General features: G+C 49.0%; 10 protein-coding genes across 10 annotated transcripts; 5 read left to right on the plus strand and 5 right to left on the minus strand.

Moving 5' to 3' along the window:
- Positions 1–137: 137 nt before the first annotated feature.
- On the minus strand, positions 138–3047 carry EURHEDRAFT_464995 (OPT family oligopeptide transporter; the record flags this gene model as incomplete). Its single annotated transcript, XM_040784995.1, has 13 exons — positions 138–758; positions 815–924; positions 985–1181; positions 1231–1266; positions 1322–1437; positions 1490–1590; positions 1640–1757; positions 1811–2059; positions 2132–2250; positions 2303–2339; positions 2391–2464; positions 2515–2720; positions 2776–3047. The coding sequence occupies 13 exons, from the start codon at positions 3045–3047 to the stop codon at positions 138–140; spliced, it is 2256 nt and encodes a 751-aa protein (XP_040635080.1).
- Positions 3048–4348: 1301 nt separating this feature from the next.
- On the plus strand, positions 4349–6146 carry EURHEDRAFT_546759 (M20 family metallopeptidase; the record flags this gene model as incomplete). The annotated part of the gene is made up of 3 exons (XM_040787466.1): positions 4349–4686; positions 4738–5939; positions 5992–6146. The coding sequence occupies 3 exons, from the start codon at positions 4349–4351 to the stop codon at positions 6144–6146; spliced, it is 1695 nt and encodes a 564-aa protein (XP_040635081.1).
- A 1190-nt stretch (positions 6147–7336) lies between these two features.
- On the minus strand, positions 7337–8011 carry EURHEDRAFT_406054 (uncharacterized protein; the record flags this gene model as incomplete). Its single annotated transcript, XM_040780436.1, has 1 exon — positions 7337–8011. One exon carries the CDS (start codon positions 8009–8011, stop codon positions 7337–7339), a length of 675 nt encoding a protein of 224 aa, XP_040635082.1.
- Positions 8012–8228: 217 nt separating this feature from the next.
- On the minus strand, positions 8229–8635 carry EURHEDRAFT_381070 (DUF3176 domain-containing protein; the record flags this gene model as incomplete). Its single annotated transcript, XM_040779364.1, has 2 exons — positions 8229–8382; positions 8436–8635. 2 exons carry the CDS (start codon positions 8633–8635, stop codon positions 8229–8231), a joined length of 354 nt encoding a protein of 117 aa, XP_040635083.1.
- Positions 8636–11426: 2791 nt separating this feature from the next.
- Positions 11427–13902, plus strand: EURHEDRAFT_406055 (uncharacterized protein; the record flags this gene model as incomplete). Its single annotated transcript, XM_040780437.1, has 6 exons — positions 11427–11472; positions 11536–11802; positions 11864–12217; positions 12272–12326; positions 12369–12522; positions 12682–13902. 6 exons carry the CDS (start codon positions 11427–11429, stop codon positions 13900–13902), a joined length of 2097 nt encoding a protein of 698 aa, XP_040635084.1.
- Positions 13903–15245: 1343 nt separating this feature from the next.
- On the minus strand, positions 15246–16384 carry EURHEDRAFT_416453 (ESCRT-II subunit protein SNF8). Its single transcript, XM_040782953.1, has 2 exons — positions 15864–16384; positions 15246–15805 (listed from the first exon to the last, which is right to left on the minus strand). Exons 1-2 carry the CDS (start codon positions 16337–16339, stop codon positions 15493–15495), a joined length of 789 nt encoding a protein of 262 aa, XP_040635085.1. The 5' UTR covers positions 16340–16384; the 3' UTR covers positions 15246–15492.
- A 672-nt stretch (positions 16385–17056) lies between these two features.
- On the plus strand, positions 17057–18304 carry EURHEDRAFT_526277 (60S ribosomal protein uL30; the record flags this gene model as incomplete). The annotated part of the gene is made up of 3 exons (XM_040786981.1): positions 17057–17067; positions 17237–17348; positions 17536–18304. 3 exons carry the CDS (start codon positions 17057–17059, stop codon positions 18160–18162), a joined length of 750 nt encoding a protein of 249 aa, XP_040635086.1. The 3' UTR covers positions 18163–18304.
- EURHEDRAFT_416455 (TDA10 family protein) lies at positions 18286–19885 on the minus strand. Its single transcript, XM_040782954.1, has 5 exons — positions 19356–19885; positions 18800–19302; positions 18716–18739; positions 18547–18662; positions 18286–18499 (listed from the first exon to the last, which is right to left on the minus strand). Exons 1-5 carry the CDS (start codon positions 19509–19511, stop codon positions 18354–18356), a joined length of 945 nt encoding a protein of 314 aa, XP_040635087.1. The 5' UTR covers positions 19512–19885; the 3' UTR covers positions 18286–18353.
- Positions 19886–20321: 436 nt separating this feature from the next.
- On the plus strand, positions 20322–23192 carry mfp (putative peroxisomal multifunctional beta-oxidation protein (MFP); the record flags this gene model as incomplete). The annotated part of the gene is made up of 4 exons (XM_040784993.1): positions 20322–20477; positions 20543–20879; positions 20932–21021; positions 21070–23192. The coding sequence occupies 4 exons, from the start codon at positions 20322–20324 to the stop codon at positions 23190–23192; spliced, it is 2706 nt and encodes a 901-aa protein (XP_040635088.1).
- A 206-nt stretch (positions 23193–23398) lies between these two features.
- EURHEDRAFT_416458 (uncharacterized protein) lies at positions 23399–26192 on the plus strand. The gene has a single exon (XM_040782955.1). It carries the CDS (start codon positions 23635–23637, stop codon positions 25960–25962), a length of 2328 nt encoding a protein of 775 aa, XP_040635089.1. The 5' UTR covers positions 23399–23634; the 3' UTR covers positions 25963–26192.
- The last annotated feature ends 1596 nt before the right edge of the window (positions 26193–27788 follow it).

Raw genomic sequence — 27788 nt, forward strand, 5'->3', positions numbered from 1 at the left:
TTAACAGTGGAATTCGGCCATAAATCGATTGATAAGCTTGATAAGAGATAAAGGTCTAAGCGTATACAAGATTCATCTCAGGTAAAGAATACTTTCGTTGACTCGAAAGATATACTCTTATTGCTATAACCCTATCTCTATAACGCAAAGCATCTCTCAATACTATCAGCGTTGTTACCCCACCAATGAACCATCTTGGTACCAGTTGTCCCCAAGAAGACAAAGATAAACAATAGATTCGCGTTGAATCCAGTATCCAACGCTGCACCACTGATATAAGCCCACTTATTCCAGAATACCCTCCTATATCGATAGAGAAAGAAGTTGGTGAAAGTACCGACGAGGAATGTCGTAAAAGGCCCAGTGCTAAGGTTACCGTAGAAGACTGCTGCCGATGCGAAGAATATAGTCGTATTCCACAGATCGAAACGAGCGCGAGGGAATTTCTTATGCAACACCCACATTACACAGGGGGCAAGCGCGCCTGCAAGGAAGCCCCAGAGGATGGGTCTAAAAAAGTCCGAAGCGAAGAGCCTCCGCGGGCCAACAAGAGCATACTGGATGCCAGCTGTGTTGTACGATTGGAATTCTTGACCGGTCCACTGGCCGAGGGGGTCTGTCTCCCTGCCGCTGACGTAGTCGAACTTGGTGGCGATGACCCAGCGCATAACGCCGTAGTTTATGGGTAGCGCAAACATGTTGGCTATAATTTGGATTCCGATAACTTGTCGGGGAGGTAGGTGAAGGTAATGGCCAACCTGTAGTCAATAATCAATATTTTATAATTGATGGATGGCAGGGTAAGTAATCGAACCTTTTGATCTTCTAGAACTGTACGAGCATCGTACCACACATTTCCGGAGATAATTCGATAAGCAAGCTGGCCCAAAGGATGTCGTGATGAACCCTTCACGTCAATCATATCTGAGCAAGTAAACTTGTCAGTTGGATGTAACAACCAAACACAAGCTTCCGTCAACTCACATCCATAAAGAAGCTCGTTGAAGTAGCCGACCTTGATGGAGAAGCCCGACATAGCATATACAAAGCTCATCGGTAACATTGCCGCTGCACCAAAACCCAATGCTATAAAGTACGTCCAGATAGGCATGTAGATTGTCTTGGAAACAGCGATACCAAGAAGCATTAGGATTGGTACCAGAGTAAGCGCAACCCACTCCCTGTCATGCTTGTTAGTTAAAATTGTAACGAAGAAAGGGAGGATCTCACCATTTCGTGATACCAGGATACCGTTGGATAATTCGGCTAGCATAGGTTAGTTAGAATATCCTTATACGAGATTGGCACCATGCGTAAATACCTCAATCTATCCTGATGATAAGATCCTGATTGCTTTCTAGCTTTCCATATTTTGTGGATTTTGGGGCCTAGAAACAGACCGCACCAAACATAGGAAGACATATACGAGGCCACCCACTGCGAAGATGTCAGTAAAGAAGGAATGGAGCCATGCAGAAAGTGGGTCTACCATGAACATCTGCCACGTATATTGAGCTCCCGAGTAGGCAAGGCCTACTTCATCATATTTTGTCTCGTTAAAATGCTGCATGCCATTCGGATCGAGGTAGACTTGAAAGCCATCAGCATACGTCCCAAAATGTCATAGCGAAATGCCCACTTAGATCGTTGAACGGATAGTCTGACCCGTTCTTCAGGAATACACCGTTAGACATGATATTGTAAGTCGGCGACCCCCAAAGGTTCCCAAAATACGCAATAGGAATTAGGATCCAACACTGGAAGATATCAGAGAGTAATACTTCGACGCAGGGCATTTACATCGACTCACCGTCAAAACGAATGCCAGGAAGATAATCACTTGCACACTGTAGGGATACGTGATAACTAACGAAGTGATATTGGACCAATTAAGGGTTATGTTTAACAATCCCATACCACCACGGCCTGCTCCGATAAAGTTGACAGTGTGGCTGCGACTAGCAAACCAGCATAACGGAGCCAGAGATGCCACAAAGGGAAAAAGGTATTCTGGTAGGAACTGCCAAACAAACGTAGCCAGGAGTATTATCCAAAACATCTGTTGACAGTGTGAAATTAGCCAGCGTTAAGGAAAAAAGTGATTATTGCTGTGACAAAGACGTGCCTTCACCTGATCCCGCGCTCTTTTCTGGTCGTATCTGTTTTTGGTATCCATACTTCGGTAGAGTGTCACCTGTTGTAAGGACAGAGGAAATATGAATTCGGGGTCATCTATCAGAATTTTCCGAACTAGATAGGTCAGTTTTACCAGATTCGCTGACGGATACCACGAAGTACCTACCCATTGCAGCGAATGCAAAACCGAGCAAGGAACAACCCTGGCCTTTAATAAGCATATTGCTTTGGTCTGTATAGAAGTTTAAACCTACCCAGCCAAAGAATAAGGCGACTGCCGGGTTCATGGTGATGCCATAGTACAAGGCAGCGTTCGTGGGCAGAAAAGCTTTTGACATTAGACGTGCTCACATATTTGGACAGATTTGAATCTCTTACTAGCCCATTGACCTTGACTTCCAGCATTGGCAGCAATACCAACAATTGCGTGCTCCTTAGTTGACCAAGGACCCGGGTTCAAAGAGAATGAAAATATTCCCAATGACACCCTATAGGCAGGTAGGATACGTGCGAGGAAACGACCGAGAGGGTCAGACGCCAGAATTACAAAGAATACTGGGAATGGAGCGTAACTTGTTCGAAAGCTAGTAGGTTGTGAGCCATAGCGTTTGGTGCCAAGTTGCCGCCAGCGAGACCTACTAGGACAATTGAGAAACAACACTACCGATTGCGCAGAATATCACTGATAGAAGAATTGAGCGGAAAGTCAAGACTGGAAGTGATGGGTTGTCTTCGAAGCCAACAACAGTCCGCACTAACTCAGGGATATTCTTGAACTCGGCGGAATCAAAGTCATATTGCGACTCGTTGGAATAATCGACCTCATTTCTATCAATTGAGTCTAGATCCTTGACCTCTGGGGGCTGCACCTTCTCAGTAGGGAGCTTCTGTGGTTCTTGTCGTTGTGCCATGCTGGTTAGAGGATTGCTGTCGACAGAGATACAGCTGCTGAAGTCAATACTTCCTTACTTAAATTATGTCCAGCCGGGTATCTCCCGAGTCCTTCGCGGTGGTAGATGGGAATTATGCAATGCTTGAACCAAATGATACCGGCACGGCGAGGAAGGTGGTCCCAGATAAGAACTCCTCTGCTCAGGACATAAGAGTCTTCTACCTGGACAAGGCACATCCACTCTGCCGGAAATTGGCCTTTGAATAGGAAAGGTGTGCCACAGTTAGCATCTCTAAGCCATTCGCGATGATTGGAGAGCATGTCGTAAGTCAGGGATCAATGCAGACGTTATCTCGACCATGCAAGACGAGTCTAGGGGATTTCGCAATGACAAAAGGACGCGTTGTAAGTCGAAAGATGGGTTGGCCTAGACATTATTTCGAAGCCATTTAATCTAAGTTTGGAGAGCTTCAAGCTTGGCTTGTCTAGGGTATCTTCGTCTACTAGTCTTTACCAATCGCTAAATTTCTTATTGCGGATGGCGGAAATGGCGCAAGAATGGGGTGAAAGGTGCAATGAGGGGAAGTCGAATTGGGGCTCGTGAGCGCTTGTCAAAGGGACATACTGGCGCTCTTTCCGCTGATTATCTCGGGTCTCAATCGTAATAGCATGGGATTCATGAGCGGCCGGTTTTCCGAACTATAAGCCGGTTCCCAATTTATCTTCCCCGCAAGAAGACGCTTCTTCGTTGTGTAGCCAAGATCTGTATACATCAATCGCGTGCTATTGGATTGGATATTTCTCATGTAAGAAGTGGATATTGTCATCGGTCTTTGTCCTTGTCCAGGAGCTGCGGGAATGACCCTGCTAATTTTTGTCGGATAAGGTCTCCCTCTTCTTAGATAGGCGGTCATCATATATTCCATTCAAAAGAGGAAGAAATACCGAATCGGAAGATATCCAACGGTGACCGGGCGAAGAACACTCGAAACCACGTATAATGGCGCCATGGACGCAGAGTATTAGCTGCTAGCTAGGTCCTCTCCATGATACTCCAAGTGAAGACAGGGTCGGTCGTATTGCATTATTAACCGAATCTATAATGAAATGTTCTAAGCTGTTGGTGATATGTCATCATCATATATAAATACTTACTCTGTAGTTATTTGACTGACTCGGTTGTTTGCCCGTTATTCTTCTCCAACTCTTTCTCTCTTCAAAAGGCCCCCCTCCCTATTAGAGCATTGTTATTCTTTCTCGTCATTATTTATCAGGTTATATTGTGATATGTTAGCTAAGCTCTGAAACTCATGTAGAAATATGGCCCCTTCCTGTTACCTGCTCCTGGCAAATTGCATTGCTGGTGCTTCGGCTTTCGTGCTGCCCTTTTTTGGTCAGACGCCGATGACAGTTGGAAATCTCAGTCCTGAATTCACGTGTGATCTACCCCCTGTTCTTGATCCTGCCGGTGATGGGTTACCGTCGGCAGTGAGCCTATTCTCGTCAGATGAGGCGTTGGAACGACAGGTGAAACGTCACCAGGCCATTGTGCAGGTTCCGTCGGTCTCCTACGATAATTTGGGCGAAATTGGCAAGGATGAGCGATGGGCTCCCTTCTACAAGCTTTTCCCTGTTCTCCAAAAGTTGTATCCTACAGTGTAAGCTGGAAGCCAACGCCGAAGATTCTCCTCGCCGCTGACCACCCCAAGTCATAAGTACGCAAAGCTAGAGAAGATTAATACCTTTGGGCTGCTTTACACACTCGAAGGCTCTGATCCCTCTCTGAAACCAACCCTTCTTACCGCTCATCAGGACGTGGTTCCCGTTGCTGATGCATCCACATGGACTTATCCACCTTTCGAAGCTCATTTTGACGGCAAATATATCTGGGGCCGGGGTGCATCCGATGACAAGAACAGTCTTACTGGCATCTTCTCCGCCGTCGAGGGTCTTCTTTCCGAGTCTGACTGGAAGCCCAGACGGACTCTCCTCCTAGCATTCGGGTTTGACGAGGAAGTTGGCCTCAACCAAGGTGCTGGGCGGATCAGCGAGGTACTCAAGGACAGATATGGCGGCGACAGTATTGCTATTATCCTTGACGAGGGCGGTTTTGGCTCGGGACCTCTAGATAATAAGACCGTATATGTTCACCCTGCAATCACTGAGAAGGGCCATACCAATCTCTTCTTCGAGCTCCATGTCAAGGGCGGCCACAGTTCTGTCCCCCTACCGCATACTGGCATCGGCATCATTTCTGAAATCGTTGTCGCGCTCGAGTCTAACCCGTATGAGCCTACAATCGTCAAGAACAGCCCCATTCACAAACGTCTAGTTTGTCAAGCGCGTTACTCTCCTAACACCCAGCCAAAGGTCGAAGAGCTACTACGGAATAATGACTTTGATGGACTCGCAGTTGAATTTGCTGGCGCTAGCCCGTTGAACCGGTTTGTTGTTCAAACCTCACAGGCTATTGATCTGATTGAGGGCGGAGTGAAGATAAATGCCATGCCGGAGGTCGTTACCTTGGCCGTCAACTATCGTGTTGCACACCATGAGAGACCCGTACAGGTTCAACACAAGGCTATTCAAGTGATTGCGGACGTTGTCGAGAAGTATGGCCTTTGGGTGGACGCATTCAAAGGCGACAAAGAATATCAGGATTATGTCGCAGAGCTTCATCCCAGCGATATGCTATATCGCAGCGGTCTAATGCGCCGTGATGAAGCTGATTACAACGGGACTCTTGTCGTCAGAGCCACAAAAGCCGAAGCCGCACCGGTGTCTCCTGCCAGTGGTCCTGTGTGGAATGTTTTCTCGGGAACAATTCGACACACTTTTGCGTCAGAAGATAAGACTGTCGTACCAGTGGGAGACATCATGACTGGTAATACCGACACTAGGCATTATCTCAGTAAGTCTCATTCTGGTTATGGGCATGTCATACATACTGACGATACTATCAGGCCTTTCCCGCAATGTCTTTAGGTGGACACCAGCTGTCGGCCGGGGGCTGGACAATATTCATACTGTTGATGAGCGTGTAAGCGTTCTTGACCACCTGAACGCTGTCAGGTTTTACTATGACTTTATTCGCAACTTCGACACTGCGGATGTATAAGAATATATCAGCATAGCGATCTGAACAATCAATTATTCATTAAATAATATTTCCTCACCCTGCTGTGATGTATTATGCATATCAGCCTGAGTGAACAGACATTATTTGAACTTGAATCGGCGAGGACTCTCATACCTCCTTTAGTGTTGAATGGCGAATCACCTGGAAGGACTCGTCCCTCGACGTAAAATAGATACGCACACACACATACACTAACAGCTGGTGTCGCCAGAAAGTATATACGCATGCTAACATAATGAGGCTCAATAGCAAACCGTGGCTCACGGGCTACCATGACCAATTCCTTCCCATCCGTGAAGATACTCCATATGACACTTCCAACAGTAAAGTATCTTCATCCCCGGGAGCTTCCACGGGACATCGGCCTCGCTAGCTATATTAGCTTTAACCACGGTCCCTATGTGCGCTACTCCGCCCCCCAACCTCCCAATTACTGAATAAGCTGCCACTACTTGGACTGGATGACTTGATTGACCGGATATCGGATGGAAACAATTGGAACTCTATTGAGCTAGGCTGCGAGTAATACAGGTAACTAATGAGGATCTGATAAATATCGGCCCGATCTAGCGAGCTCTGGAGAGGTTTTATCGTACTGCGATGAAGCTCTCTTACTTAGTTTTAGTAAACACTCTACAGCAGACTCAATCGCCTTGCTGCCCCTCCATTGCTCCTGTCAGTAAGAGCTCCACCGGCAGGTACAGTATCGTTGGGTCGAGTCATGATTCGTTATCTTTATTGTTCTTGGTTCTTCTTTTTCGTTGGTTTGTCGTCTACCTTTCTCGATCAGGTGTCGTCCAGTCGGTTGGTTCGATTTGGTGGTGCTGATTAGAGTATGTCGACGATCTGTGGGTCAGACGTCAAGCTCATGCAGGAAATGGAAGATAAATAATGGGAGATTGGATGTTATGTGACGGTACTCGATCCAGTAGAACTAATGGATTGGATTCCTGTCTAGACTAGGTAGCGGTTCCACGAGAACATTCAGTCTAGAGAGGAGAAAGAAAGAATATCGCAGAGAAAGAAAGAAGAGGATTGTGTTCAACCCAGGTAGTCTGGACAATTTCAACAATTCATAACTTCATTGAATATAAATCCAGGCTAGTGGATACAGGCATAGGCTCTACTGAATAAGCGCTGCCCTATCCTCCTTTGTATGCAGCTGTGCTTCAATGCCCTTCGCCCGCCGCACATACTCCGTACAGAAGCAAATCAATCACATCGGTTGTCGCATACGACTCTGATTCCGAATTTCGGTAGAATCTCAAGGCCATGCTGTTTGCGGCCGCAAAGCCAGAGAAAAGCTGGGAGATGAAGTCAGCTATGGTAAAGGTGCTAAATAGGGACAATGTGAACTTCTGGCCGGAGTGCACGCCTAGGCTTTCGTTCCAATTCGGGACAAAGGTGTACCCAACAATTGCGGTCTCGTTTTGGCTGAACGCGTCTGCTCCTGTCCATTCTGCGAGATTATCTTCCTTGTAGCGGGAGCGGCTGACTGATGCCCTGACACTGCGAACGATCGGTTGCAGGGTGCACTCGGTTGCGGCGTAAGTAGGATTATTGAGGATCGCCTTGGATACCTCTGTGCCGTTTACGGCGTTGGCTTCTGCCGCTTCGACGCGCTGAATGACCGGCAATGTAGCGTTGGTGTAAACTATAGGCTGTTCCGTGGTGTTAACCATCAAGGCAATCGAGTTTGATATTTGGGTGCCGGTGGCGTGCCATGCTGATGCTTCATTCTGAAGCGTGAGTGTGCAGTTGGAGACCGGAATTCCGGAGGTGTCGTTGTAGTTTTCACATGTCTCCTCGAGGGAGGATGTGACGTTGGAGCAGAGGGCGCGCATTGCGAGGGAACTGGGCCCCAGGTGCAGTTGCCCGTTGAGCAGGTATACTGTGGGATGGACCTTGGCTGGCCGGGATCCGTGTTGAATAAGGAGTTGTATACATTCGCTTTGAGTGTAGGATCAATGTAGTAGGTTGTTCATGTCATATCTTCGCGATGAGGAGGGTGGGAAAGGAGAGTACAACGGATACAAACATCCAAAGAGCATTGTGCTTCTGTCATTCAACCCTGTCATAATCAGAGCTATTCGCCAGGAGGGAACGCTGTGAGCCATCCTCGACAAGGCTGGCCGAGTAATGCACCAGGTTTTGGATGAACGGCTCAAACCCAAGAGCGAGCATGATCGCAATGGCACCCAAGGCTTCGAAATGGCTATAGCTGTCAACCTCCACTCAGTTATTAGGATATTATTAATTGACACTTACCGCATTTTCAGTGCCCAGAGCAGCTTTGCACTTCCATAGATGCCACGACTAGCATTATCAAAGACCGTCAAGCCCGACAGCGGGCGCTTCCGCTCTGCAAACCACACCCACATGAGCTGCGACAAGGTCGCGCTAACAGGGAAGAGAATGCAGCCCTTGTCTACCGTGCTCAACCAGGAGAGCAAAGTGTTCAGCGACATATACCTCCAGCTGGGCTACTCTTTGCCATCGTACACGCATAGGATGACCATGGTGGCAACCAGGATCGCAGGCGCAAGACCCAGGCCCAGTATATCCCATTCCCACCAGTAGTCTAATCTTGAGGCAGCGTCATCGGGCGTGTTGCTTGCAGCTTTTTCCTAGGCCGTGGCCGTTGCCTCTTCGGTGTGCGGTGGTGCGGCAGAGCGTTCTTGGTCCTCCTGGGAGTGCGCACTCCTTATTTGCGTCAAAAACTGCAGTGTAACGTCGTCCTCCATGCTTTTACTTAATCCGGGGGCCTGGGGTGGATGTAATGGGGGAGGGATTTGAGCAGCTTAAATTTCTTCATCTTTGGAGCGGTTGAGGCTGAAATGGAGGTCACTGCAGCCCTGTTCTGCTAATGAGAATTGATCTTCGAGATGTCAGAACAACTTTCTATATAATAAACACTGTAATTAATTGAAGGTAAAACATCGCAGCAGGGCTGAGCACACCCACTCCTACTTAACAGACCTACAGGACGAGCCCACAGCAAATAAAAAGGTCAAAGCTATTCCAAGGCTATCGATCATTCTATTACTATCTAGCTCTCCTGATAACCTTCCATTCTTTAATGATACGAGACTAAGCTGCGGCATATCGTCGACTTAAGTGTGGTCATCACATCCAATTCCGCAAATTGCGGATGTTGAATATCATCTTGATATCCAAATCCAACTGCGGATGTCCAACAAATATCCGCACTAGCATAAAATGCGCTAACTTACCCTACTCCGGACTATCAGGTCCTATTTTCTACACCCTACGTACTAGACCTTCTATTTCAAAAGTATATGTAAACAGCATCCAGAAATCATGAATGGTCTGGAGAACACAAGGAAACATAGGGCGATGCCAGAGACAAAAGGATAGCTGTGACAGTGTCGAACAATATAAATTCATTGGTAGACTCTCTATAGAAATACTAACATGGAGAAGGAAAGAAAGAAGCTGGACCTGCCAGCGCTACGCTATCTACTGTGCGAAGGGGGTTCCTGCCCTATATTCAAACAGGCCAAAGTATACCAACATCTTGCGTTGTTGGTGAATGCCTGTACTCCGTGAGAATAGCGTCGGGTTAGCCTATTCGCTATAGGCCCAGGCACACTGTATCCTATCAGTAATCACAGAAAAATCAGATTGTGGTTATGTGCAGATGCCAAGTGACTCGGTGTTTGAAATGGATGCAGAATAGTCAATGATCACTCATATACCAGGATGTGGATAATGAAGTTCTCAGCTTGCTGGACTCGCGCGACGTGGGGTGATGGCTCACCCTCTGCATTGTGCACGCTGGCTTGCACATATAATTTTGCTTTACTAGAAGTCTAGCACATACGACCATAGGGTGTGGAGAACAGGGCTTCCCGTCCGCTCAGCCGTACTTAAGCCACACGCCGGCCGGTTAGTAGTTGGGTGGGTGACCACCAGCGAATCCCGGCTGTTGTATGTTTTTGTTTTTTTCATTATTTTTTTGTATTGCAGCGAATATGCGAGGTGGCTCAACTGTTGAGCCTTTTCTCATCATGGCTGTCTCAAGGGCGCAGTTGCTCTGATCCATTTATGTGCCAGTTCTGTCCTCGGTCACTGTCTAGTGGCTTCGAAGAGACAGATAAAAAGTAAAGGGGATGAACAAATGTATTGGAGATTCCAAGCAAGTGTCACGGGTATTCCTGGGAAACATTAATAGTAGACCACGAAATAGGGTTTCATCCGATTAATCCATGATCTCTCCGTCCGATGTATCATACCAAACCTCGTCTACCGGGACCAAGCGTTCTCCACCAGTGTCTTTAGCATTGATCAATATATCTTTGAATATGTGGCGACAATCGTCGACAATAGAAATCGGACCCCTCCACTATCCACCTTCATCCCATCCATGAAACTCCTGCCGAAAGCAACTATATGCATGCTGAGCGGCATGGTCAACTGCATCCCATACCTTGTCCAGGACTTCAACATATATGTTGCGATCAATCTTTGGTGTTGTTAAGCCTATCCTGCTAGGCTATTTCTCCTCAACCATAATAGCTGATGTGATAATGTCAATTGGCTGAGGATCATAGCCAGGGCTTATATCCTCAAGAGAGAGCAGATCTTTCATCTTATAGTGCTTCAGCCGTCGATGTCTTGCTTCCCTTGAACTGAGGAGGAATAATCCCCAGATTCTATAGACAATGCGGATGAAACGAGGGCGCTCAGTGGGCGTCAAGTGTGGTGGCCGGGGCCCGGCACCATAGAACCCATAATCCACCGGATCAACTATTTACTTGAATTAGAGAAATGGAAAAGAAAAAAAATCACTCCAATGGAAAACAGACACATTTAGAGGAGAATAGAAAGGGAGTACAAACTCGCAGCCAAATCTATCAACAATCTTTTCAATGACATGAGCATTCCGACGGAGCTACAGAAACCCTACAACTGTCATGGCAGAGTCAACTGGTAGGATTCCTTGATCGGCCAGCAACCTCCTTGTATCATGTTTGCATTGGATGGTGTGGCTAATGAGATTGTAGATGGCGTTTATATGTTGCTGCCAGGCATTGTAATGTTTCCTGCAGGTCGCGGCAAGGCTGAGGACATTGGGAGGGGAAAGGTGGCCAAACATAAATGATCAATCCAATTGGAATGTCCATTATAAAGGCTTGTCTCAATTAGTTCAAATAAATATACCCGGTAAAGAGTAGCTTCTCAAGTATCAGCGTGTCAACAGAAGATGCATAGCCCTATGATAAGGTGTCCGCCTCCATGTGGAGGCACCAGTTCTTGAAGGAAAATGTAGATGGAGGCAGGGGTATGCTTTTATCTTCCTATCCGTCACACTTTATTAATTATTAATTATATATCAGTGTCCGAGGTTCACTCGACAGATCGTGGCTTGCGACCGACGACCACGTTCTCACCAATGTTGCGGAGACCACCTCCCACCTCGCCCATGAGCGCAAGGAATTGACCTGTCTCTGGATGGGCCATTACCTCGCTCAATTCCTGAAGAGCCATCTCAAGACGTTTTCCGTCGCGGGAAAGCCTGGGTCTGGCAAGACGGTTTTGACCTCTGTGATTGTCGACCATTTGCAGCACCCCATTGGCGGTATCTCTTACAACACACTCTTGATTCCCATCAGTACGTGATAATTTGCTCGTTTGGTGACACGACCGAGTTGATGCTAACGCCTATAATAAAGACTCTGGGATTCCCGCAGAGACCAGTCCTCGTGCCGTCACCCGTACAATCCTTCACCAGCTCTTCGCGAAGCGCATTGGAAACGTCGGGCTCTTCCAGATCCTGAGCGAAGCCTTCGAGCGCAGCAAGGTCATCACAAGCGAGGACGAATATGACAACTTATTGTGGAATGCTCTCAAAAGCGCTCTTGGTGCAACCCTTCACGGCGCCAAGGACCTTATCCTCGTTGTGGATGGCATCGATGAGTCTACTTGCGGAGAGGCTGCTCTCCTGAAGAAGCTTACTTCTGTGGCCTCCAAGGCCTCCAATGTTAAGCTGATTGCCCTTGAAGCGGAGAAGCCACAAGCGGGAAAGAGTTAAGCCTGCGTGCAGATCACCGATGATCTGATCTTCGATGACATTGTCGCAGTGGTCCGAAGCCATTTTAAGCCAAAGGGGGCATTCTCTGACTTGGATGAGATGGAGTAAGAGACCATTGTCAGTCGCATTACCGAAGCCTCAAACAGATCCTTCCTCTGGGCCAAGCTCGCTACTAAGTACGTCCGCGGCGAATTTAGGTCTGATAGTCTTCGCAAGACAGTGGATGCCCTAATCAGTTCCAAGCCGAGCATCTACGACTTTGTCATCCAGGTCCTCCAGGTCTCCGAGGCGACTATGGAAGTAAGCAGATGCTATTTTGGCTGGCGACCGTTGAGCGTCCTTTGCAGGTGAAGGAGCTGGCGACTCTTGCCTCGGTTCAGGTTGACACGCCGTCGGTTCCGGAGAATGAGGTTGATGTTCGACACACCCTCCAACCACTGAACTACTATCCTGAGACAGCTGACTGAGCACTACCAGCTGGTCAGGGAAGAGCAGAAGGTCCGGGAGATTATGATTTCCCTCAAGAAAATTACAGGGACTGATTACGACGGAGACGATGGCACAACCAGTAATCTCAACGTGAAGCTTACTGCTCGCGATGAGAAAGCTGTTGCTGAGACTGGACACATTCTGGTTCTAGACACCGAGTACGACAAGAAGCTCGAAGTAGCCACCCAGTTCGACTTTGACGCATCTCTGCGGGCCGCCGAGAAATGCGTCACCAAGGGACGCCATGAGCTTGCCGAACGCACCTACGTTGAGACCTGGCAGCGGGTGTCTGGGGAGACGCGCAACCAAGTATCCTCGGTTTGGGAAGAGAGAAAGATGAAGTCCATCCTTGCCTACTCCAAGTTCCTCAAGACGCACAAGAGGGAATACGAGGCATCTTCGATCCTGTCCAGCTTCTGGCGGGACACCCAGCAGAGCAACACAGCCATCAGCAGCCAGGCCTCTGCCTCGTACTTCCACGAAATTGCCAAGATGATGAAGACCGTAGGACTGGCTACAATGGCTTTGTCCATCTTCAAGGGCTGCTCCGAGTACTACAGGAATGCCAACTACATCCAGTCCTCAAGCTACAAGGAGATCCAGCATAGTATCCAAAGCACCTCGACGGAGGTGATGCAGTCGGTCAACTATTCATCCTCGGTCGTGTCCGAGTCAACCCTGGAGGAGATGATTTACGAAGCGTCTCGCTCCATCAGCACCGTCGACCAGACCTCCTTCAGCACGACCGAGGGCTTGGTCCAGCTGTATGTGTCCCAGCACCGCTGGAGGGACGCTACGCGCCTGATTAAGCGCGTTCTGCAGGGTATCTGGCCGACTCTCTTCGCCGCATCTCTGGAGGACGTCTCGCTTCCCTCCAAGCACCTGGAGAGCTGTGTCACCCTTGCGGAGCGTCTGTGCCAGTGCTACCATTCTCGCCGTCGCTCGACCAAGGAGCAGGACATTCGCGTCCGCATCTATCGCTCTTTTCGCTCTGGACGCGACGTTGAGGACAAGCTACGTCAGCACGCCATCACTGAGCTGCTTCGGTTCTTTGAGACCAAGTCTCAGACCGGCTTGGTCATCAACGTCCACCAGGTTCTGCTTGTCTTAAAACAATCTATTTATTTGCGTTTGTTTGAAGTTGGGGAAATGCAGCCGAACCTATTGTTCTGTTCATTTATTTATTTTTGATAGTAGGGCTCAGTATAATTCAAGCTCATAATCACTGTAACCTCTTGAATTCAACTCCAACTACACAAAGTATCTGAGTAAATCAACAGATGAAAGTCTGCCCACCACCAGAAGCACCTTAACCTAACCCAGCCACGACTCCCCAAACGAAACAAATCTCCCAGCCAGTAAACAATCTATGCTCAAATCACAACATACTTCATAATCTGCGTAAGCAATAACATAATCTTGGGCGCATCCTTGCCCTCATACTTGACAATAATGTAATAGCGACGACCTGATACGCCAGCTTCAAGAAATGAATATTTCCCTTCATCTGCACACCGGTACAGGAAGCTGCTCATCCAATTCGCCTTCACCCGCTTCTCGATAGCACCATTCAAGCAATGTCAGAGACAATCAGTCTTCTGATAACGATCCTGGGCTAGCATCCCCATTGATAAGAATCGATCAGATAAATAGCTGGCCCGAGTGGCGAGGCCAGGAGATTCTTTGTATAACTAGATCAGCGTGTACGCACACATAGCTAGTCAAGCACTCAATTAGCTGCATACGCCCACGTACATTAGGCAATGAATCTCTTCGTTTGCACTAGCCCTTTCTATATAGACCTCGTTGGACCGGAATAATCGACTCCTGAATCCGTCTCTGAGCTAGGTTTGTGTTCACCCTTGATTGGGGAGCTAGAGTAACACGGTCTCGACTAGAGGTTTATTCCTCCCATTTTGTCCTTGTCTTATTTATGCCCCTGTTCACTTCCTCTAAGCAAATTTTTACCTTTGTTATACTTGACGGTAACCTGGGATCAATGTGAAACAAAAGAGAAAGAAGTAAAACAACTGTAGACCCTGCTCTCTCTTGCCTATTCCCACTGGCCTAATCCGGAATGTTTCTGCCGGTTACTTTCATACTGTAATCGCCGTAGATGCCCAGTCACTAGGAGTGGGCCGGGTGCCCATCCTGCCGGCTCCATTGCCGGTTTCGTCCAGAGTCGCCTATTCCTCTATTTTTCTCCTGAAGGGCCCTTGTTCCTGTAGCTACTTCGAGTGAGAGTTCCCTATTGAGCATCTACAGACCATGCTAGCGTTAGTGCTGCTACGGTGAAATTTATGCAAAGATACTATTAGATATCTGTAGAGTGATTACAGAAAAATGACGGATCATTGAACAAAGATGCCCACTTGTTTCGATTCAGCAGTCAGTCTCACTTCGAACTTGGTTAGTGATGAAATGCTCATTCACCAGACATGGCCAAATGATTCTGACAAGCATGGGCAAGTTGCATAGCGAGTAAGGCTATGTTCCTACTCTGCTCTTTGTTTTTTTATGCCAAATCAATTCGAGAGAAAACGGTTCCCATTTGGCGCTAGGAGAATATGCATAAAAGCTAAGTACACGGGTATCGCGGTCTGTATATAACCTGGTCTGTCTAAGACGCTGGGCATGATGCCTGGTGCGGTTTTTCGGGCTCCTTGAAGTGGAGAAGGAAATTGAGGTTTGACAGGTAGAGATCCTGTCTATCAGGGCCGTGATGGGCTGGGAATGGGGAGGAATCGACTACAAATGTTTGTTGAAGGAAATAGCACACATTCACCCACTGTCATCTAACAGATTCTGCGGCGACCAGTATTCGTTTTCCTCGCTCTGTGCATCTAACCAAACCAGGCCATCCGCCAGAAGATCATCGACGACAGTCTGCGCTCTTGCCCTCTCCCAGTTCAGATTCAATTGTAACATGGAGACACTGACGAAGCCTAAAACTTGGATGGCTTCAAGAACGGTGGCCTGATCCGTGTTGAGCTCTTTGGGAACCGACCGAATGTACTGCTTGCTGCCAACGGAGATGATGGAGAAACCGGAGCCGAGGGGCTCAAGGGATTTTACAGCACGGAGTATGTCGTCCCTGCCAAGTAAGCATGTTAAAGATGGTCTTTTTTAATGTGACCGGGGACGATGCATACTCCGTAACCTCAAGTCCACTCCCAATCGCCCTCCCCTTCCCCACTCTCCTCCGACATTCCTCAACCCCAATCAACCCCCCATTCTCACTCCTCGTCTCCCGACAAAGCTCTACAACTCTCACCGCAACCTCGAAATAAAAATCATTCATATCCCCGCCCATAATCTGCGTCCAGAAACTACCCCCCTCACCCAATCCCCTCCGTCCATTTTTCCCTTTCACGTTACTGGCTGCCAGAGGGTCGACCCCGATCGCATTGCACATGCGCGCAAATTCAGCGCGGAATGTGGGGTTTGATCGGATGGTTGAGCTGTGTTCTAGGGCGAAGCTGTGCAGGACGGATTGGAAGACGGAGAGCTGGGTTTGGAGGGATGAGGCATGCGTGGAGCGGAGGTTGGCGCCGTGGGTGGCGTAGGACTGGGTGGTTTGGGTGCGATTTGTAAAGGCACCGAGGCCTACACCGCGGCGGGTGGACATGTTGATATATTGCAATATTTAGTATGCGCTATACTCTATACTGCGATCGACGTTGGGATGAAATCCAGATGTTATCTCCGCATCGGCCATGTGACACAGGCCCTTATCGGTAAAGTAGATAAGGGCTGGTTCCCACATACGGTTTAGCGTGTGGATACACTAGCCTAACCACACTAAGCCTAGCGGGACTCCACCCACAAACCCGTTTTCTCAACTTCTGTCGAACTTTTTTTCTCTTCCTTTCCAGCACGACAACCTTCGCCCATCGCCAACTTCGCGAACTCTTTCAGGACCGTCACAATGGCCTCTACTGCTGCGTATGCCTCTCTTTGAATCTCCTCGATTCGCTACGAGCATGTGAGGTTCAGTTTATAGTTGTCCTTCTCGCTGGAGATGCTTCGGTCAATTCTGGCCGATTGGCACCAGCTCGATTTTCCCGCGACTTTTCATACCTGTCTCGTCTGATATACCTGAGGGAAGGGGTTGGAAGTGTCTGGGGTGTTGAGGTTGAAGGCGCAATGGCTTTCTCCTTGAAAAATATTGTTGTGGGCTGTCGTTGGATTGCATCTGGTCTTGCGAAATCTTGACTGGAAACAATGCAACGAGTGGCATCAACATAAATTCCCGAGCGTTAGGCTTGGGGTATTGTCGGATGAGGATCCAATACTGTTTGTCCAGGGTCATTGCGAAAAGTCTGCGAATCTTTGTTGCTGAAATATGCGCAAGTAGTAACAGAAGGGGATGGTCGTCTGGCGAACGTATCCGGCCTCACTGATCAAATTGATTTCGTCGAGTTTATTACCCTTTAGCCTTCAGTTGAGAATGTGGCGCTGTAGCTGCAATTCTTACACTCGGCGAAATTTTACTCTTGCGGACAGACTGAACTGACCTTCACAGTACCGTTCCCACCCAGGACCAGGTCCTCGTCCCCGAGACCCTCCTCAAGAAGCGCAAGAGCCAGGAGCAGTCTCGCGCTGTCCGCCGTGAGGAGCTCGAGAAGAAGAAGCAGGTCAGTAAAAAAAATTTTTCCCTTTTTTGTTTCGTTCCATTACATGATGTATAAAACACACCACGCGACTAGACCTACCAAGTCAATGCTGTCGCTTGTTAACCATCTTTCGGGTCTGACAATGCTTATCTTGTTTATTTTTGTTGGAGTTTGTTCGGTGCACCGATGCTAACTGAATGAACCATAGGCCAACAAGGAGAAGCGCTCTACTATCTTCAAGCGTGCCGAGTCCTACGTCAAGGAGTACCGCGATGGTGAGCGTGAGAAGATCCGCCTCGGTCGTGTCGCTCGTCAGCAGGGCAACTTCTACGTCCCTGAGGAGCCCAAGCTTGTCTTCGTTATGCGTATCAAGGGTATCAACAAGATCGCTCCTCAGCCCCGCAAGATCTTGCAGCTCCTCCGTCTGATCCAGATCAACAACGGTGTCTTCATCCGTCTCACCAAGGCCACCCAGGAGATGTTGACCATTGTCAACCCCTACATCGCCTACGGTTACCCCAACCTCAAGTCCGTCCGCGAGCTTGTCTACAAGCGCGGTTACGGTAAGGTCAATGCCCAGCGTGTTCCCCTCACCGACAACCAGATCATCGAGGAGCAGCTCGGCAAGTACGGCATTGTCTGCATGGAGGACCTGATCCACGAGATCTACACCGTCGGTCCCAACTTCAAGCAGGCCAACAACTTCCTCTGGCCCTTCAAGCTCTCCAACCCCACTGGTGGCTTCCACCCCCGCAAGGTCAAGCACTTCATCCAGGGTGGTGACACTGGTAACCGTGAGGACTACATCAACGCTCTCATCCGCCAGATGAACTAGATTCGCTCTGGGGCGAGGGTTTATTTTCTTTCTTAAAAATAAAAAGTATTTTTAATGGGTTGTTTGGTGGCAAGCCTTCTTTTCAATTAGCGCTACGATTTATGATTCCCAATTGAAACGTTCAGACAACCCAATTATTTTTATGAGTAGAGATTCGTAGTATTATCTCATGTAGGTGTACGGCTCTTGTCCTAGTATAAAAGAACATCCTGAACTCTCCTGTTCTTATCAACAACCAGACGCAACTGCTTCCCCTTCGATTCCGACTCGGGAACGCCTTTCTTTCTGAAAGCACCGTTCCGGAGTGTCTCCGTGAAGAGTTCGTAGGACGGGTAATCTATCATCGTTAGTTTCTACCGCGCAGATTGAATTGGTGCAACGTACAGCCATCGACAAAATGATTGACTTGTTCCTCGATCATGCCGGTGCCCTTGGTTGCGCGGAGAGTGCGCTCTTGTTCTTGTCGCCATTCATAAACATAGTGGATGTTTTGCGCGTCGCTAGTCAACGATTAGTATGTGATCAAGTCCCGAGAGAGAACGGACAGTCTCACATGTGAATCAAAGCATCAAACTGGCTGTACCCATCGATTAGCATCTCTCTCTTCCAATGAGTTAACCCAGAGAAAAACACATACTCCGTCAACGCATCGTACTCCCTCAACGCCTCATTAACAGCCCTCACATCCTCAAACCTCACATGTCCCAGTCGCCCATTATAATTCCCCTCTTGCTTCCTCTTAACCGCACCTTCCCACAACTCCCTTAGTGTATCATCACTCCACGCCCGAAACCCAACACACCACCCCTCAAAAATCACTACTCCAACCCTCCTCTCCCCCTCTTTATTAACAACCTCCCATTTCCCCTCATCCACGCGATCCCCCTGCCCGCTAAATGCAGATTTATCATACTGCGGGATCTTCGTGGGTTTGCCTTCACGCAGCGATTTGAAGACTTGTAGACCGAGGGATAGGTCGTGCGTAGAGGGCTGGCCGCGGTGTTGGAGGAGGGGGTTTTGCGGGTTTGTTGTTGCGAGACGTTCTTGGTCGGCGTGGGTGAGGTAGATGTCGTCGAGGGAGAGGGTTATTACGGGGAGCGAGTAAGGGGGGTTGCGGAGGGTATTCTGCAGTGTCGAGACCTATTTTTATACAATTAGCATAGAATCAGGTATTGGGGAGGAAATGCGCGTACCAGGACCGTCTTGCCAGCACCTTGAACCCCATTCAACCCCAGAAACAATGGCGGGGCTTGGTCTGGGTTCGAAGCATAAAGCTCTTGGTGTGTTTTTACGCGGTCGAGGAGGAAAGGGATGCAGTGTTGGGATTTGTCGTCGATGATTTCTAGCATTGTGATGGTTGTACTAGGCCTTGGCTTGTGTTGTACGTATTGTAGAGCATGTATGCTTGTGGAGAGGGGAGATATATATATCAGAGTCGCAGAGCGGAGAGAAATCCGAGCGGAGGGGGAATTGTTTAGGCTGAATGTTTTAAGGGCACGGCAGTGCATCCTACAAGTTTTAATCCGATTTTGAACTATATAAGACAGACTTTTGCATAGACTTTTTCTTCCAGAGCATTGTATAGAAAGTACGCACTGGCTGGTCCTGAAGCACATTACGATGACGTATTGCATAGTTTATGCATCACGTGGCTGAGTCAGTGCTTGTACATAACTAATTGTGCACATAACTCTGTGATCATGCGCATATGAACGAACAGGATAACTTGACACAGGCAATAATGAATGATTATCTGGAATAGGGAGTAGATTCCCCGGAATTGTCAGATGTAATTCAATGTAATTAATGAACAACGGCAGACATCGGCATGTGAAGTAGGGTGTCGCATTCCCTGTACCGTAATTAATTACATCGTTTCCAGACCAACTCCGAGCCGAGGTCCCAGAAGCAACCGAGAGCTGTTTGCGCGACCGTTCTTAATACCCCCGGATTTCCTCCCCCTCTCTTTCTTTTATTCTCCTCTGTATCCTATCTTTACTCTAATTACTATCTCTCATCACTATATTATTGTTTGATTATATCATCCTCTCCTTGACTCTCCTGATTAACCGCGGAGATAAGTGCGGAGAGTACGGAACTTTGAATCTCACCTCGGATCTCCTGTCTTCTCTGTTTCACCCTCATAACTTCATCTGAAAATGTCCGACTTGCGCTTCGATAACCAGACCGTCGTCGTTACCGGTGCTGGCGGTGGTCTTGGAAAGGCATATGCCACTTTTTTCGCCTCGAGAGGCGCCAACGTCGTCGTCAACGACCTGGGTGGTTCTCACGCCGGTGAGGGCAAGTCGTCAAAGGTATATCCATACACGCCATATGTCCTATACTCCAATAAAGGGCCTATACTAATACTCTGGAAAAGGCCGCAGATGTCGTGGTAAACGAAATCCGCTCCGCCGGCGGCAAAGCCGTCGCCAACTATGACAGCGTCGAGAACGGCGAAGCCATCATCAACACCGCAATTCAGAACTTCGGCCGCGTGGACGTGCTCATCAACAACGCCGGTATCCTGCGCGATGTCAGCTTTAAGAATATGAAGGACCAGGACTGGGATTTGATTAATAAGGTGCATACATATGGTGCTTATAAGTGTGCTAAGGCCGCGTGGCCGCACTTCCGGAAACAGAAATATGGGCGGGTGATTAACACTGCTTCGGCTGCGGGATTGTTTGGGAGTTTTGGACAGGCTAATTATTCCGGTGAGTGGCCTATGTTACTCTGGATATTGGATTGGGTGCTAATGGCGAATAGCTGCCAAGTTGGGTCAGGTTGGATTTACGGAGACTCTTGCTAAGGAGGGTGCCAAGTATAACATTATTGCCAATGTTATCGCTCCTATTGGTATGTTGCTGTATCCTTGATTACGAAGGACTGTATCTAACTTAACAGCCGCGAGCCGTATGACCGCTACTGTTATGCCCCCTGATGTTCTCGAGAACCTGAAGCCCGACTGGGTAGTTCCATTGGTGGCCGTCTTGGCCCACGCCTCGAACACTTCAGAGACTGGCTCGATCTTTGAAGTCGGTGGTGGCCACATGGCCAAGCTCCGCTGGGAGCGTGCCAAGGGTGCTCTCCTGAAGACTGATGCTTCGTTGACCCCTGGTGCCATCGCTAGAAAGTGGAACGATGTCAACGACTTCTCTCAACCCGACTACCCCACTGGCCCTGCTGACTTCATGAGCTTGTTGGAGGATGGATTGAAGGTTCCCAGTGCTACCGCTGGCGAGGAGCCCAACTTCAAGGGCAAGGTTGCCCTTATTACCGGTGCTGGCAGTGGTCTCGGCCGCGCATACGCCTTGCAGTTTGCTAAGCTTGGTGCCTCCATCGTCGTGAACGACTTGGTCAACCCGGATCCCGTTGTTGAGGAGATCAAGAAGCTGGGTGGCCAGGCTGTTGGTAACAAGGCCTCTTGCGAAGACGGTGATGCCGTTGTCAAGTCTGCCATTGACGCCTTTGGACGCATCGATATCCTGGTCAACAACGCTGGTATCCTGCGTGACAAGGCTTTCACAAACATGGATGACAACCTTTGGAACTCCGTTGTCAACGTTCACCTCCGCGGTACCTACAAGGTCACCAAGGCCGCCTGGCCCTACATGCTTAAGCAGAAGTATGGCCGTATTGTCAACACTGCTAGCACCAGCGGTATCTACGGTAACTTCGGTCAGGCCAACTACGCTGCCGCCAAGCTCGGTATTCTTGGTTTCTCCCGTACCCTGGCCCTCGAAGGCGCCAAGTACAACATCAAGGTCAACACCATTGCCCCCAACGCTGGTACCAACATGACCCGTACCATCATGCCTGAGGAGATGGTCCAGTCTTTCAAGCCTGACTACGTCGCTCCCCTGGTCGTCCTCCTTTGCTCCGACAACGTCCCTGGAGCTGGCACCAAGGGTCTGTACGAATGTGGCAGCGGCTGGTTCTCCTGCACCCGCTGGCAGCGCTCTGGCGGTCACGGATTCCCCGTGGATGTGCAGCTGACTCCCGAGGAGGTTGCCAAGAACTTACAGAAGATCATCAACTTTGATGATGGCCGTGCTGACCACCCTGAGGATGGCCAGGCTGGTGCTGAGAGAATCATGGCCAACATGGCTAACCGCAAGGGCGGTGATTCCGAGGGAGAGGGCAGCATTCTGCAGAACATCGAGAAGGCCAAGAGCCTGTCTGCTGAGGGTACACCCTTTGACTACGTCGACCGCGACATCATCCTATACAACCTCAGCTTGGGTGCCAAACGCACTGACCTCCCTCTGGTGTACGAGAACAACGAGCACTTCCAGGCTCTGCCCACCTACGGTGTGATTCCCTGGTTCAACACCGCCACTCCCTGGAACATGGAAGACATTGTGGCCAACTTCTCGCCCATGATGCTGCTGCACGGTGAGCAGTACATGGAGGTCCGCAAATTCCCCATCCCCACCGCCGCCAACACCCTCACCTACCCTAAGCTCATCGATGTCGTTGACAAGGGCAACGCCGCCCTCGTGGTCGCCGGCTACACCACCAAGGACGCCAAGACTGGCGAGGACCTGTTCTACAACGAGTCGACTGTCTTCATCCGTGGCAGCGGTGGCTTCGGCGGCTCTCCCAAACCCACCGCCGCTCGCCCCAAGGCCGCCACCAACGCGTACAAGGCTCCCCAGCGCCAGCCCGACGCCGTCGTTGAGGAGAAGACCTCCGAGGACCAGGCCGCTCTGTACCGTCTGAATGGCGACCGCAACCCTCTGCACATCGACCCTGAATTCAGCAAGGTCGGCGGCTTCAAAACCCCCATCCTGCATGGCCTGTGCTCGCTGGGTGTCTCTGGCAAGCACGTGTTCGGCAAGTTCGGACAGTTCAAGAATCTGAAGGTCCGCTTTGCAGGTGTTGTTCTTCCTGGCCAAACTCTCAAAACGGAGATGTGGAAGGAAGGAAACACGGTTGTCTTCCAGGCTACGGTTGTGGAGACCGGTAAGCCGGCGATTACGGGCGCTGGCGCTGAGCTCCTGGAGGGCGCTAAGGCTAAGCTGTAAACTAGTAATATGGTAATGGGGGATTATCGGAGTACCAGAATGTGTATATAAGTCATGATGTTTTTATACGATGCAATTCTATGTTCATTTTCCGTTTTTGATCCGATTTGATCTAATTCCGTACATTCCGATCTATGGCGTAGACGAGGCGATCCGGCGATGCGCTGACATGTAAGCCGGATCAATAACCATTGGATAATCCTCAAACAAAAGCAAAATAATAGAAAGGACAATAATAGACTGCAATCAGCTCTGACCGAGAAAAAGAAAGGTGAAGGGTTACATAACCAGCTGCGAGAACTCCCCGCAGTCTCCGAAAAAGAGCATCTGTCAAGTCACACCTCGTCATCTCTACCCTTCAGCATCCAACACCCTACAACCACTTTGCATTCTACTGTTTCGATAATGTAGCACCCTCTTCGATGAAAGAAGAACAACAACGATGGTACTCTCGCTATCTGTCCCTAGTTTCTCCAGATCCTCGTCTTCATCCCCCGCGACGCATCCAGACAACAACAACAGCAACCAGAATAAAAACAACCAGAATACCCAGAATAATCACCATCGCCATCGACCATCGACCTCAATAAAAAACCCATGGCGCCCAACATCCGTCCTCACCACCAACAACACCCCGTCTACCTCCGCCAGCAATAGCACCAGCAGCACAATCCTCCGCGCCCCATTCACCACCCGCACCCGCCCATCCCTCTCAAAAACGAAAGAGCAACTCGAAGAACACCACCGCGAGCAGGAAGAACTGAATGCAGCGCTACAAACTCTCGCCCGGGTGTTTCCGGATGTCAAGGTCGAAGTATTTCGGGAGATGCTGGTAAGGTTCGATGGGGATAGTCGGGTTGAGGTCTGTGTGGAGGAGTTGTTGAGGCATAAGAAGGAGTGGGTTGGGGGGAGGTGGAATTTTCCTGACGGTGATAATACTGGATCGGGGGGTGGTAGTGGTGAGAAAGTGGTTGGGAGTGATGGTGAAGGCGCAGTACCCTACGAAGAACGGTTTCGATCCGATGAGTACAAAGAAGCCGTCAAGATGGTCCTGGGGAAAGAGTTCACAGCGCTGAGCAAGAGTACCGTTGACGCGGTTCTCGCAGAGGTAAATTTCTGCTATCACTGGGCGAGGCCTATACTACGGGATCTGGCGCGACGGACATGGCGCGCGACGTTTAATAACCTGTTCCCGTCGTTTAAGCGGAAAAAGGATCGCGAGGAACATCCATTACTGACGTGGCAGCGGCGGGCGGACGGAGAAGTAATTCCGCGGTTGAAAGAGACGGGATGTGCGGAGTTAGATCGTGAACTGTACGAGGCGTTATTGGCGCCGTTATTGCAGCAGAGACAGGAGGAGCAGCAAGAAAAGGATTTCCGGATGGCGGAGGAGTTGAATGAGAGCGAGGCCAAGGCTGCGGATGCGCTATATGAATGCGAGTGCTGTCTGTCTGACGTGACGTTCGAGCAGATATCGACGTGTTCGGTGGCTGGGCATGTCATATGCTACGGGTGTATACAGAGGACTGTGCATGAAGCGCTTTTCGGGCAGGGGTGGAATAAATCCGTTGACAGTGAACGGTCGACGCTGAGATGTCTTGCGCCGCTCTCGCACGGGAATTGCAAGGGGACTTTACATCCGAACATCGTGAAGCGGGCGATTCTGCTGGATAAGGCTGGGCTCGAGACGCATCGGAAGTTCGAGGATCGACTGGCAAGCGAGGCGCTGCTGAAATCGCAGTACAAGCTTATTCGCTGTCCATTTTGCTCGTACGCTGAGGTTGATCCGGTTTATCATCCTTCGGTTCGCGGAGTGCGATGGCGGTTTCGGACTAATGGGTTCGCTGCTATGATTGTCATGACCATCCTGTTTATCGACTTGATATGTTTACTTGCGGTTCCTACGTTCATTCTCTGGTTGGTGGACCCATCTGCCGTTCCTGCTATTTTGCAGAATTCGCTGTTGAATCTGTGTCTCAAGGCCCGTCCGAAACGGTTTACTTGTGCGCATCCGGCTTGTCGACGGGTTAGTTGCGTTACCTGTCAAAAACCATGGCGTGATCCGCATGTTTGTCATGAGCCGTTGCTACTTGATCTACGCGCAACAGTTGAAGCAGCCCGCACGGCAGCAGTGAAAAGAACATGTCCCCGGTGCGGACTATCTTTTGTGAAATCGTCCGGTTGCAACAAATTAACCTGCGTCTGCGGCTACTCCATGTGCTACCTCTGCCGCAAAGCCCTAGGTCCACCCCTCGATCCAGTCCTCCAACCCCGCCGTCGTCGCCCACCCCGCCGAAACCAAGAAAACAACCCTCCAGATCTAGTAGACGAATACGAAGATGAAAATGACAAACCTGAAGAACCAGAAGGCTACCGGCACTTCTGCGAACACTTCCGCCCAAACCCCGGCTCGCGCTGCACAGAGTGTAACAAATGCGATCTCTACCAATCCGAAGATGAAGACGCTGTTGCACGACGCGCTGGTGAACGTGTGGAGCGCGAGTGGCGGATTAGGCAAGGTATGACTGGCGGCGCTGGCGCTGTTCCGGGCGTGGGGAATCGGAATGTTAATCTTGATTTCTCGACCGAGGGTAAGGGCAAGGGGAAAGGGAAAGGTGGTGGTGAGGGTATGTGGTGGGATAATGGCAAAAGCGATTGGAATTGGAGGTATTGGATGGTTGATATGTGGACTGATGGATCGTGGAGGGTTGAGGGACAGACGACGGTGGATTGGGTTGTGGAGAGAGTTGTTGTTGTTGATGATATTTGACCTCCTTTTCTGGTAATTTGTTTCTGCGTTTTCGGGACTACTTTCTTCTGATTGTCTTATTTAAAACTTTCTGATTGGCGTTGGTATGGGCGATTGGATGGATGGGATTTGTTGCATGATTGATGATAAGATGACGTTTCTTTTTCTTTCTTACTTGTTAATGTCTAGCACGGAATGAACTTAGGGTCTTTAATACAATCAATTGGATAACATATCAACCATATCCCGATGAGGGCCTCGCTTTCTCTGTCAACTGCCCCCAAATCTGCAATAGTAATCCGATAATGGGACACCCAAATTCCAGTGTCTTCAAAACCTTCGGAAACCGCATGCTTCTTAACCATATCGATCCTCTCCTGACTATCTCGTGCTGATGCCTAGCCGCGAAACGTGATGCCCTGGTACAAGACGCAAATTGTGTCCATATCGACCCTTCCGGACGGATGAATGTAGTGTCGTCAGTATCTGGGACAAGTTTACCGTGTGTTCTTCCGCTCAGACCTCATCAGTAATAAGTCGTATCGTATAGCCTGCCAACAAACCACACGGGAAAGTGAAAACAGTTTTGGCTTTCCAATTAACTCGCAGTACATTATGTAGGCAAGCATTTCGATTCCCGTAATATTCAAATGACCATAATTCTCCGCAGTGGTTCTCCTGTTGAAACATATTTTCACGCCAGGAAAGCCAAAAGAACCATGTTGACGGGGTGCAGAAGCTATAAATTGAGGGTTTTGTGACATCCAGTAGATTAACTACTCATGAATTCTCAATGCGCGTTGCGTCATTGCAAATTTCGACTTGCTGTATATATAAGATACTATATGTAGAAAGCAAGAAACATTGCCAGTTCTTCTTTCATAAAGCATCCTTGTTTGTGTGGTCACCGGATAAGACTCGGGGTGACCTTTCCCACCGCGCGGTATGTATAAAATTGAGATATAATTCGGACAGTTGGACAAGCTCAGAGCCTCTCCGGCAATTATTCGCTGAATTGGTCGGGGTATCGGACGGTAGTAAGACCGTTGCGAAGGCGAAGCAAAACATATGGCAAATATGTACAAGGGCAATCCTGTCCATCCAAGGATGGTTATTAGTAACAAGCTCGGAAACAATTCGATGAGACAAAAACGCTCACCTGCGTGATATAAAAAATAGGCCAACAGATCGAAACTGGCGTTCTGTCGTCGTTGATATCGGCAACAAATCGCAGATATGTTGAACAAAGATGCTCCACCGAACTTTGCAGATTGATATAGAACTGGCATCTGTCATCTGCGACTAAACATGACTTACTCTTTTACGATGTGTACGAAAGAATTATGCCAGAGGGAAAACGTCCTGGCCATTTTCTCCAATCTGACTTTGCACGATTAAAAGTTCCGAATGCTGGGAACACTGTACAAGATCTGAATGGAATATCTGCTTTGAAGTAAACTCAGACATGGCGCTGTACAATAATCGTCGCTTATTGTATATATATGACAAGCCTTTACGAGAACACCCTTTTGTTCTATTTAAGTGGCCTAGAGAAGAGATTAGCTCGTGATACGGAAAGAATTCATTTAGGAAAGGAAACACTCACATGCAATGCATTGAGGACAAGCAACAAGGCCAACAGTGTATTTTGGTGTAAGCGGTTGATCACTCAGTAAATTTATTGATAATAATGGCCATTATATCGCCGGTCTCTTTGTTCTCGACGGTACCGGTCTTGGATGTAAGGACTTCGACCTCTTTTCGGAGGAACGCAGCGGTTGGGGTAAGTGGTGCTAGGGCTGTCCAAGAAACAAGAGCAGTGAACGACAGCAGTTGGATATTTTCCA

The sequence above is a fragment of the Aspergillus ruber genome (assembly GCF_000600275.1).
Source record: "Aspergillus ruber CBS 135680 unplaced genomic scaffold scaffold00035, whole genome shotgun sequence".
NCBI classification, from domain to species: Eukaryota; Fungi; Ascomycota; class Eurotiomycetes; order Eurotiales; family Aspergillaceae; genus Aspergillus; species Aspergillus ruber.

What these genes read in the sequence shown, in the direction of transcription:
- EURHEDRAFT_416455 (XM_040782954.1), bottom strand. Translation starts at nt 19,511, where the DNA reads ATGCTAGAAATCATCGACGACAAATCCCAACACTGCATCCCTTTCCTC. An exon ending in GTGCTGGCAAGACGGTCCTG is followed by an intron (nt 19,303 to 19,355) that starts GTACGCGCATTT and finishes GTATAAAAATAG; the next exon opens with GTCTCGACACTGCAGAATAC. An exon ending in GAGTACGATGCGTTGACGGA is followed by an intron (nt 18,740 to 18,799) that starts GTATGTGTTTTT and finishes CGATGGGTACAG; the next exon opens with CCAGTTTGATGCTTTGATTC.
- EURHEDRAFT_416453 (XM_040782953.1), bottom strand. Translation starts at nt 16,339, where the DNA reads ATGTCCACCCGCCGCGGTGTAGGCCTCGGTGCCTTTACAAATCGCACC. An exon ending in AGTGGACTTGAGGTTACGGA is followed by an intron (nt 15,806 to 15,863) that starts GTATGCATCGTC and finishes CTTACTTGGCAG; the next exon opens with GGACGACATACTCCGTGCTG.
- EURHEDRAFT_416458 (XM_040782955.1), top strand. Translation starts at nt 23,635, where the DNA reads ATGGTACTCTCGCTATCTGTCCCTAGTTTCTCCAGATCCTCGTCTTCA.